Raw genomic sequence first — 12,109 nt, 5'->3', positions numbered from 1 at the left:
AAACCAGCAATCACAAAATATCACAAAGGCAGGATAGTGTTAAAAATAATTCAGTAATGTCCAACACTTGATACTGCAAAAACAGTCCAGTTTCCTCACACCACAGCTGCCAGAGGATTTGTGGTCCTGTGAGGCTTAATCCACATGAGGAAGATCACAAGAGTACTGACAGGTGAATCTTACAAGGTTTAGAGGTTGATTTCAAATAAGCAATCCAGGGTTCGGATGTTGACCTGAATTTACTAAACCTTGTATGTATACAAATATGGGCTGGAAATCTCACAAGAACAGACTTCTGGGCTGCAGTGGGGTTGAGATTCTGGATCTGGCAAAGGAAAAAGTTAATTAATCAATTAACAGCAATTCATACCATCAGACAAATGCTTTTTGGAGGTGACTGATTCTGGAAGCAAGCTGTTATACTCAGTGTTGGTTGGCCATTTCCATGACAATACTCAGAATACTCTTTTAGCCTTTTCAGAAACAGTGCTAGTGTCCAAACACTCAGTGAAAATATTAGGATTGTTTGGGGGCACTGCCTCTCCACAGACTGCTACAACAAGCATGCTTGGCAGAATTTTTGAAGCTACCCACACCTTTTGATAAAGTGGGCTGTAGCCCACGAATGCTATTTGACTTATGCTCATCCTTTCCCCTCCTCCTTTATTTGACTTATGCGCAAATAAACTTGTTAGTGCCACAAGAACTCCTGTTCTTTTTACTTTAGCACAGAACTTAGAAATTTAAGATAGAAAAGACCTATAGGCTATGTGGTCCCTACCCCTTTAGGATCAGAGCAAGATTCTTCCATAAAGTATCTTATCTAGTGCTTTGTCCAGTATAATTTTAATTGATTCAAGTTATGGGACTTCCAACATTTTCCCTGGATACTATTTCAGACCCTCTAAGATCTCTTTACTATGAGAATACATAACACTCTAGCAATAGATGGAATTGACACTTTCTACCGCACTAAGACCTTTCAGCACTATGGTTTATGAAAACTCTTCAGCTTAATACAGCTTTTCACTGCACTGCAACTTTTTTATAACAACATTATAGTACAATTGATTTTATTATGATTTCATATTGAATATGCCTCTCCTAGACAAGAATAGTTAAAGAGGTATATGCTGAAGAGCTTTTTGCTGCAAATAAACTGTATTTATTCTTTCTCTGTAATATTTTGAGGGCTGTAGTATAATTTTCTTTATAAAGAAAAGTTGATGATTTAAAAATATTAATACTGATCCATTGTTTGGAATAGACTTCTGATATGTATAATGAAAATGGAAATATACAGAATATGAAAATACAAAAGAGAACAGTAACATTCTATAACAGTAGTTAACTACAACAATCAGAGCAAACAAAATGAAAGAATAAATAAATACCCAACATAAATCTGAGGGCTTTAGGATTAATTTTCTCTATTTCATACAGGGAAATGGAATTTGGAAAAGAACTTTATTGACCAATTATGCCAGAGAGACACTATCCAGTAGTTGCCTTTTGCAGTTTATTGTATTACAGAAACCTTCTTGCTATGATGAAAGAGGTGCAAATGAGATGAGTGAGGCAAAGCACTGCACTGATCTAACACAGAGATCCACATTAATACAGCCATCCCACTGAAATTACATTTTTTTTCTCAAAGACAGACTGAAAAAAATCAGCAATGTGTGCTTGATTGTCTTGATATTGAAAAAATCCCTTTGGCAAACTTTTCTTGGCATCAACAATATGGTTGCCAAATGCCCTGGGAAGAGGAAACACCCTAATGGTGACACCCAATGTGTAAGGTATAAATAGAAATCGGAGGACATCAAAAATTTACAGTCTGAGTCTTTATCAGGCTGTGCAACTAAACTTGGGCTTTGGGTTGGACGCTTAACTACTATCACTATGAGTCATAGCACTAAGACTACGATTACCTCTTCTTCAGTTGTTGGAGGTGGCGGTGGACGTATCTCTAGTGGAGGTGGTGGTGGAGGACGTAGCTCTAGTGGAGGTGGTGGTGGGCATTCTTCAAGCTCCACTAGAAGGATAACCAGTGGTGGAAGCTTTTCTGGTAGAAGTTATGGTGGAGGAGGTTCCAGATGTGATTACGGAGGGAGAATAAGCTGTGGTGGTTATGGAGGAGGAATAAGCAGTGGCAGTTGTGGAGGGATAATAGGCGGTGGTAGTTATGGAGGGGGAATAAGCGGTGGTAGTTTTGGAGGGGGCTTTGGATCAAGTTGTGGTGGCTTCGGGGGATTTGATGGTGGTTATGGAGGTGGCTTTGGTGGAGGTGGAGTTGGTGGCTTTGGTGGCTTTGGTGGAGCTGGTGGCTTTGGTGGCGATGATACTGGTATCCTCTCCAACAACGAAAAGATAACCATGCAGAACCTTAATGACCGCTTGGCTTCTTACCTGAATAAGGTGCGAGCTTTGGAAGAAGAAAATGCTAATCTTGAGAATTTAATCAAGGAATGGTATCTGAAGAAAGGTCCAATTGCTACATTAAAGGACTACAGTCGCTATTATGGAGAAATTGAACAACTTAACAACCAGGTAAACTATTATTTTTCAGACAAGTTCTATTAATTATAAAGGCTTCTCTTTGAGACTATGCACAGCTACTTAGGCAGACAGCAGATAAAATATTTCATGTAGTATGAGATTACATACAAGCAAACAAAAATTAGGACATGATAGCATTACGGTTACCTGTATAGATGGAATCTTTGGATACTTTACTAAACTCTAACAAGTATTTATTGAGCATGTGCAATCTCCGATTTTCACAGGCTCATAACTTGGCCAATTTGGGGCTGATTTTATAGAGGCAGCAAAAGGCGTGTCCTTTATGCCAGGGCACACCCTCCTGCCAAATTTTGAGTCTCTATTCCAAAAGATGGAGGTGCTAAAACTCAACAAAATGTTAGTAAGAGTTTTTTTTTACATAGACAAAACATTGTATTTTACCTAACCTTGCCTAGAGAAATAGCTGAACTGTTTCTGCTAAAATCATATCTTTTAAAAAGAGGGCGGGACTCCGGCGTGCACAAGCCGAGGGGCAAGCAGGGGCGCCCCCCAATCTCCGTGCGGTGTGTTCCTGCAGCCCGGAGGGGGAGGAAGCAGTAGAGCGACTGCCACGTGTTGCCCCTGCCTCACCTGTAAAGCAGACAGCATTGCTGGGACTCCAACAGCAGGCTGCAGCTGTAGCGATGGAGGGAGGACCGTGCAGCCAGTTGTCATGCTGCTTCCAACCCTCTCTGCCCAGGCTGCAGGGACACGGAGAGTGCTGCTGGGTGGGGACACCAGAGGCGTCCCAAGAAATGGGGTGTCATGCAAACCTTTCATTTCCCTCCCAAAGTATTCACATTTCAATTCCTGCTCACGCCCCTGGGCGGGAGATAAAAAACAAAACAGCCTGAAGCAGACACCGGGCATGGAAAAATTCTCTTAACATTTGGTAGAGCTATAAGCAACTTGTACAGGAAAGCATCAGGCAACCTTAACTATAGGCATCACTACCTGTGCCACTTGCAATACATTTTGCAGACACAACGGAAGACAATTGATTATAAAAAACTCTTTTGTGAGGGCATCAATACTCTTGTAATCCATTTATAATGGACCCTTTCCTTAACAGAACGACGTTTTTAAAGAGACAAATAGGTTTTAGTCATGGTTTATGGGGAAAATTTTACTAATCTGAGTTAATGAAAAATATTCCTTATAAGTGAAATTGGAACTAGGATGTTTTAATAAAATACTCTTAAATATAATGAGTAAAGGACAAAGCAGTTAGTCTGGTGTAACAACAATTATCAAGCTTCTCTACTGAAGAATGAAAAGACTTTTTCCTAAAATAAAATAATAAATATTTCAGTGATCTAATTAGCTCTAACCAGGCATTTGGAAAAAAATTGCTTTCAAAGTTTATTCTGAAGAAATGTATAAATAACTGATTCCAATCTAAGGTACAGGACTGAATAACCAACTTTGAAGGTAAATAATTAACTCATACCACAAACATTAAATCATATTTGACAACATACGGAATAGTCCTATCTATATCTGTATACCTATGTATATATTATAATATAACTATATATATATAACTACATATGTATATATGACTAAATATATTACTATAATTCATACTTAATCTTTCATACATGATCTTCACAGTTTAGATGACAAAAAGCAAAAATTTTCCAAATGTAAACTTGTAAATGCTATTTTATCCCTCCAATGCCATTTTCGGTGGTAAAAAAAACAAACATAAAATTACATGCTTTTGACATCACTTCAATGAATTAAAGTGTTGTGGATCTTTTCAATAAAAGGAAGAGAACTCTAAGTCTAGACAGGAGTCATATACTAACTGATATCCAGCACATTATAGGGGCCTGACCATTGTTCCACTCATTCCCAGTTTCCCTACCTGCCCACACCTCACTCACTTGCATGGGAGATGGTGGAGTGACTCTGCAAAGGTTGCTTCCCCATCTTGTCCAGCTATCTGCAATGCGAATAGCCAGCACAGGGTGTGTGCATTATGGCCCAGTGCGGCGGGTATGTAGGATGGGCCACAAGATGAGCCTAGTTTCTAATCTTTACCCAGAACCGAAGTTAGACCTCCCAGCTGTATGAACATTCCAGTATCCTTTATTTGAATGCACCTGTTGTTACATGCAATGGTAATAACGTTTTTTTGCACTGTTATTTTGCAGGATATGGGATGTTTGTTTAATTATTCTCTTAAACAAGGTTTTACATGTTTTAAAAGACATGCAAATCATTAGTGTAGTGAATGCCTCATTAATATATACATCTGCCAAGACAGATTTTCATAGGAAGAGCACCATTGCATTTGCCTTGTAGGTGAAAAAGAAGCAACAGACACTTGTTTCTCAGATCTTTGGTTTCTCCCACACTGTTTATATATGACACTGCACTTGTTTGCTCCATTTTTCTCTGTGTCAGACAAAAGAGACTGCAGGGCTGAATGTCATCTGTCACCTCTTTTTCAGATTGTTAATTCATCTGTGGAGGTTAACAAGGTCATTCTGAATATTGATAACACTAGGATGACTATTGAAGACTTTAAACTGAAGTGAGTATCTCTCTTCCTTCCTGCCTGACCCAGTCATTTCCACCTCTTCACATCAGTTCCATGAATCCACTATCCAAAGCAATTCATATAGGGGGTTACAGTATTTACTTCAAACTAGATGACAGAACAGTTATTGGAAAGAGAAGTACTCCAGGAACCACTGGCTTTTTAAGATTTACATTATCATTTTTCTCTAGAAATGCTTTTGAACAGGGGCATTCCAAGGATTTCAGTTCATTGTCACCCACAACTTTTCTTGTGTTTCTTAGGTATTACGAATTTAGGATCAGATCCTCAGCTGGTATAAATCAGTGTAGCGCCATTGACAACAATGGGGTTTTGCTTATTTTTAACCACTGAGGATCTGACCCTTAGTTTTACACGGTAATTGAACAAAAAATTTATGATTTCTCACTGAAAAAAGGAGACGCTGGTAGGTGATATCTGTACAATGACTACAGTGAGTGGGAACATGGAAAAGACTGAGGAAAGAGTGCTTGATTGTACTAAAAATCCAGTCCATGACACTGAACTAATAGGTCAGATGGTCAGGAAGTGCTGCACTCACCTTCACCGGTGTTAATCAGGAGTAGCTCCATTGCAGCCAATGGGATTAAAACAGTGTAAAGTCAATATAAATGCAAAGAGAGTCAGGAATAAGCAAAGAGATTAAAATAAGGTGGAAAAAGGCAACTAGGTGATGAGGGCCTGTTCATAAACAAACCTGATAGTGCTAAGAATACTAACCTAGTATTCCTCAGGCACCGCTGTTACTGACTTTCTTTTCCGTGGTTTAGATATGAGACTGAATTGGGTCTCCGCCAGAATGTGGAGGGTGATATTAATGGCTTACGCCCCCTGTTGGACCAACTGACCCTAACCAGGTCTGACCTGGAATTAGAGTTTGAATCCCTGAAGGAGGAACTGATTTCTCTCAAGAAGAACCACGAGGAGGTAAAATCCCCCCTTAAAATAATAATGAATGAAAATTCAATATTCAAAGAGTTTCCTTGGCTACTAGTCACCAAATTTTGCCCACTGATTTTGAGTGTCCAACTTGAGACATCCTGGGCCTGATTTTCAGAGCTGCTGATTGCCCACCGCTCTCACTGACTTAACCAGGTACACTTCTTGTTCAGGAGAGGGATGGCTAGGTGAAGTCTACTTTGAACGTTAGACCAAACTAGATTAGGGAAATGAGCCGCTTTCATTCCCCAAATTCAATTCATTGGTGAAGCCATGGAAGAAAACAATAGATTTCATGTATGTAAAAGCCACAAGGAAATATTTAAGCTTCTTGTGAAAATATTTTTCATGGAAGAAGTGTGATGCATAAACTGACTACCACAATGAACATTCAGCATGCAAGGTCCACAACACACTGGAAATCAAACACCCCACAGGAGGCAGAGTTGGGGCTGAGCATACAAAACTGGCCCTTTCACAGAGTAAAACAGTGTTGGCCATTGTGTAGTTTAACTAGGGAGTCAAAGGTGTGGATCCTTCTCCTCTCCTGGCATATGACAGAGGAGGGTCTTGTGAGACATAAGGGGTGAATGTCAGAATCTGGCCACATGAGAAAGGGTTGTGTTGGCAGTGGGAGGGTTGTCTTCCAAACCTTCTGTGCTAAAATATGAGCTCAGAATGAGGTCTTTGTTTTTGGGGGGCCTGGGTTTTCATTGCAGGAACTTAGAGGACTGCAACCACAGACCAGTGGTGATGTTAATGTGGAGGTCAATGCTACTCCAGGCTATGATCTGACGGAAATACTAAATGACTTGAGAAGAGAATATGAGCATATCATTGAGAACAACCGTAAAGAGGTGGAAAAATGGTATGAAACCAAGGTAAGTTGCAGTAGCTATAACTATATCTCTCACAAAAAGACTTGACATGCTTTGTTAGCACACACAAGTATAATAGTGGTAGGACAATTGTTCACATGTTACTTAATGCAGATCATCTTTAAATTATGCTGACAGTTTAGCATGAGAAGTTCAGAATTGGAGCGAAAGGGTTTGCTGCGAGCTAGAATTCATAGAATCATAGAAATGTGGTGCTGGAAGGGACCTTGAGAAGTCAGGTCCAGACCCCCGCACCTATGGCAGGACTAAGTGAACCTAGACCATCCCTGACAGGTGTTTGTCCAACCTGTTTTTAAAAACCTTCAATGATGGGAATTCTACAACTTCCCTTGGAAGCCTATTCCAGAGCTTAACTGCCCTTATAGTTAGAAAGTTTTTCCTGACATCTAACCTAAATTTCCCTTGCTGAAAATTAAGCCAATTACTTCTTGTCCTACTTTCAGTGGACAGGGAGAACAATTGATCATTTTTTACCGCAGCGCTTAACATATTTGAAGACTGATAACAGGTCCTCCCTCAAGACTCCTTTTCTTAAGATAAAGTATGCCCAGTTTTTGTTAACCTTTCCTCAGAGGTCAGGTTTTCCAAACCTTTAACCATTTTTTATACTCTCCTTTGGATTCTTTCAAATTTGTCCATGTCTTTCCTAAAGTGGGGCATCCAGAATTGGACACAGTTCTCTATCTGGGGCCTCAACAGTGCAGAGTAGAGTGAGACAATTACCTCCCATGTCTGTTAATACACCCCAGAATGATATTAGCCTTTTTTCACAGATGCATCACATTGCTGACTCAGATTCAATTTGTGATCCACTAGAACCCCCAGATATTTTTCAGCAATACCATCATCTAAACAATTATTCCCATGCAACCCTTCTCAGCTTGGTGTCACCTGCAGATTTTATAAGCACTCTCTCCACTCCATTATCCAAGTCACTAATGAAAACATTGAATAGCACTGGATCCAGGATTGACCCCTGAAGAACCTACTACATACACCCTTCAAATTTAACAGCGAACCATTGATAGCTACTCTCTAAGTACGGTCTTTCAATCAGTTGTGCATCCACCATTTAGTAATTTTATCTAGACCACATTTCCCTGAGGTGAACTAGTAGATATGTGGAATCCCTGTATTAAATAGCAAGGGGAATTCAAACCAGGCCTGGGGTGCACTGGCACTGCAGAACTGTGTGAGGAAAGTTTACACAGCCCAGTTTACATTACTCTTAGGCCTTGGCTACACTTACCAGCTAGTTCGACGGCTGGAAATCGAAGTTCTGGGTTCGACTTATCGCGTCTAGTCTGGACGCGATAAGTCGAACCCGGAAGTGCTTGCCGTCGACTGCGGTACTCCAGCTCGGCGAGAGGAGTACCGCGGAGTCGACGGGGGAGCCTGCCTGCCGCGTGTGGACCAAGGTAAGTTCGAACTAAGGTACTTCGACTTCAGCTACGTTATTCACGTAGCTGAAGTTGCGTACCTTAGTTCGAATTGGGGCGGGTAGTGTAGACCAAGCCTTAGACTCTTCAGACTCATAGACTTTAAGGTCAGAAGGGACCATTATGATCAACCAGTCTGACCTCCTGCACATTGCAGGCCACAGAACCTCACCAACTCATTCAGCCTCTAGCCAGATTTACTTATTTTTGTAGATGCTTTCATGATGATAAATTCACCATATTCACCCTATAATTAAAGCAAAAACGTCTTGATTGTGTATTTGCATTTTTCAGATTTCAGAAGTTAATCACGAAGTCCACTCGAGTGGTCGGGACATAGAGTCAAGCACCAAACAGGTCACAGAGCTGAGACGTGAATATCAGAACGTGGAAATCGAGCTGCAGTCCCTCCTCAGCACGGTATGTAACAGCATTTGCTTCTGTATCTCACAAATGAAAAGGACATATGGATTACAGGCCTGACGAGAGACCAGCCATAGCTAGTGCTGCATTAGTAAAGGGTAAGATGGCTAGTACATCTGTTGCTGTGAAGGATTTGCCTTGTTCTTTTTGCCCTGGAGAATCCCAGTTTCCTGCATCAAAATAGGTTAAATTTGCCACGTTCCTACAGACTCTGTTCTTCCCGTTCAATTCTCAGGTACAGTCTTTGCAGTCCTCCTTGGCTGACACAGAAGGTCGCTACAACATACAGCTGAATCAGATCCAGACCATTATTGTCTCTGTGGAAGAAGAACTGGCAAGTATCCGATGTGAAATAGATAATCAGAATCAAGAGTACAGACTGCTCCTTGGCATCAAGAACCAGCTGGAACAGGAGATCGCTCAGTACCGGCATCTACTTGATGAAGGAAATCAAGAAATTAGGTATGTGAACTATAGAGATATCAGGGCATTACATGAAACCTCAAAGCTGGTAATTCCTGAGTGTGAATTATAGTACTTAGGAGCAAAGAGAATCATGCAGGATGAAGAACTGGTACAACAGATTCTGCAGTCTCAAAACCTGCAAGGAAAGGGGCCTAATTTCATGCCACTGAGTGATCCTCAAAATATTTGGAGATTTGTTTCATAAACCATAAGATGCTCCAAAACTCATGGCATTCTTGAATTTTAGAATTGGAATAGAAATCCTATGAGTAAAATTATAATTTAAAAATTGTTCTTCTGCTGTACTACTTTGGGCTGGGCAGGAAATACCATGAAAAGAGCCTTTTTTCCATTCTTTTGTTATTTTTGATTCTAGGAAAAGCTAGGAAGTACAGAGGCTGCAGTGAAAATAGAAAAGAATTTTAGTTTGAAGTTCTGGTGAAAATTCAGGTTATTTTTTATTTACCTAAAGCAGCTGGCCTGTTCTTAATTCTGATTGGTCTTAACCCATATCATGAAACAAGCAAAAATTAGTTAGCTTTATGCATTTCAACTTTGGATCCCAGTGACACAGTAGGCTTTCAGAACTGGTGGGGCAGCGGAACCGAATCTGGCAAAAAATCTCTGAGCAGGGCCATGGGAAAATTCAACCTGTGGACTCGAGGTTGGTGGGGGGATGGATTTGAGTGTCATTTTCTTGATGATCTGCACTGGCCCTGGGGGTTGAGGGTGCTGGGTAATGGACAGGAAGAAGAGTGCTGGTCAGGCTTCCATGCATCTTCAGTGTGTGGGTCTCCTTTTGTGAAATGATTTGTTGTTTAATTCACTTTTCTCTTTTCCTTTTACAGTATTACACGAGAAGGAGGTGGCTATTCTTCAGGAGGAGGAAGAGTCATTGCAGGTGGAGGATCAGGAGGCAGAACTGGAGGAAGTAGCATTACTTATGGAGGTAGCATAGGAGGAGTAAGAGGAGGAAGTATCACTGGAGGTGGAGGATCTGGAGACAGAACTGGAGGAAGTAGCATTACTTATGGAGGTAGCACGGGAAGAGGAAGCGAAAGAGGAGGAAGTATCACTGGAGGTGGAGGATCAGGAGGCAGAACAGAAATAAGAGAAGGTAATGTCCATTATGGTGGAGGTGGCACAGTAAGAGGAGGTGAAATTTGCTCAGGGGATGGAACAGGAGGAAGAACATGTGGTGTAACTGGAGGAGGGGAGAGAATTTCAGGCGGTAGTAGTAGTTCTTCCCACTCCTATTCATCTTCCCATGGCCACTCATCTTCTCAACCATCCAAGTCTGGTGAAATCTATGGTAAGAACTTGTTTTAAGGATAATTGTTTCCTTGTTCTTTCCACTCTAATTCAAACAGTAGGCTAATTGCTCATTTGGCTCAAACGATTCCTTGGGTGGAGCTCTACAATGTTTTATTAAGTCTCTTTTTTCTTCAAAGTGTACGTGAGGCTGTTGGGGAGACTGAGGTGAATTGGATTGCAGTATCATTGATATGCAACTGGTACACTGAACTGCTCTGTACCTCATTTTTAATCAGGCCCAAATACTCTTTCTTTTCCATTATCTGGGTGTCACAGAGCCCCAGTGAGAGTGAGCTTGGTGAGGTTCAGTTTGGACATGGCAATAATGATATTAGTTGGTTGGGGTGGGATCTCAAAAGTACAGAGGGGAAGTTTCTGCCCCCGCTACAGAGGAAGTTTGCAATTTGGGAGTGTTCTTCGACTCCACATTGTTCCTGATGGCACTGTTGGCCAAAAACACCCTTTTCATCTATATCTGGTTAGATGATTGCAATATTTTATTTCAAACCTAACACAATTCTCCAAGTCTTTAATTACAACCACAGCTGATTTTCTTCATCTCATTTACTTTCTGCAGAACCCCATCAAAAATAAAAATTTGTAATAAAGCTCTAGAGTATTTACAGCCATCCTAGCATTTGTCCCCAGCCTGTTTTCTGTGTGTTAAACAGTAGTGCAAAGAGATTCCCCCCCCCCCCCCCCCCAAACAAAGTAATGCTTCCCTCTCTCTCTCAACAGCACACTCAAGAAAATCCTTCGATTAACCAGTCATGTCGATGATCCTCCAGCCAAAGACCAGACAAAGTTAGAGTGAACTCACCACATTTCCTGCATGCCTAAACAAAGAGCAAGGAGAAATGCTCCTAATAGTTATTCAGTGCTGCTGCCATCTATCTATAGGGGTCCATCAGAGTTGTTCAGATGGGCCACTTTCCCGCCTATTGCTACCCGCTTTTTCCATTCTGTAATTCCATTCTGTAATGTTCTGACAATCTGTACCAAGGTTGGTAATCTGCCTTCCAGTGAAAAGTGTCTCTAATAAAACTTTATTTCTGCCTGATGCAATCAGAAACCTGTGTCTGGGAAGTATTTTCCTTTAACACACTTTTTGTTGGTATCCAATTCAGATGCAAATACCAACCCATCCTCACACAGAGTATATAGGAATGGGTCAGTTATACATTGCAGTAGTTGATGGTGCTATACTTAAAGCAAAAGAATTAAATTGAGAGAAAATACATCTGCATCTCTTAGTGGTCATGTACTTCAATCCCAGATTATCCAGCGCATTTCACACTGGTATTTTTCTGACTGTTCAGTGTAGATTGTAAACTCCTTGGGGCTGAGACCATGTCTTCATCTTTTAGTAATGTACCAACTACTCTCGTGGCACTCAGCAAATAATAAATAAACAAGCATAAGGAAGTACTGCTTCACACAAGGCAGAGTCTCCTTGTGGAATTCACTACCAAGGGATGCTGTGAAGGCCAAAAATA

General features: G+C 40.9%; 1 protein-coding gene across 2 annotated transcripts; it reads left to right on the top strand.

Annotated features, from left to right (window-relative positions):
* The first annotated feature begins 1,850 nt into the window (after positions 1 to 1,850).
* On the top strand, positions 1,851 to 11,703 carry LOC117869306 (keratin, type I cytoskeletal 10-like). Of its 2 annotated transcripts, none has more exons than XM_034756033.1 (8): positions 1,851 to 2,553; positions 5,025 to 5,107; positions 5,905 to 6,061; positions 6,793 to 6,954; positions 8,706 to 8,831; positions 9,070 to 9,296; positions 10,148 to 10,611; positions 11,352 to 11,703. In XM_034756033.1, exons 1-8 carry the CDS (start codon positions 1,906 to 1,908, stop codon positions 11,375 to 11,377), a joined length of 1,893 nt encoding a protein of 630 aa, XP_034611924.1. In that variant the 5' UTR covers positions 1,851 to 1,905; the 3' UTR covers positions 11,378 to 11,703. The 2 variants fall into 2 exon arrangements, with proteins under 2 accessions (XP_034611924.1, XP_034611925.1); XM_034756034.1 differs by having other exon boundaries at positions 10,148 to 10,416; positions 11,352 to 11,702.
* The last annotated feature ends 406 nt before the right edge of the window (positions 11,704 to 12,109 follow it).

The sequence above is a fragment of the Trachemys scripta genome, chromosome 23 (genome assembly GCF_013100865.1).
Source record: "Trachemys scripta elegans isolate TJP31775 chromosome 23, CAS_Tse_1.0, whole genome shotgun sequence".
Classification (NCBI taxonomy): Eukaryota; Metazoa; Chordata; order Testudines; family Emydidae; genus Trachemys; species Trachemys scripta.
This window is presented reverse-complemented; position numbering and strand designations above follow the sequence as displayed.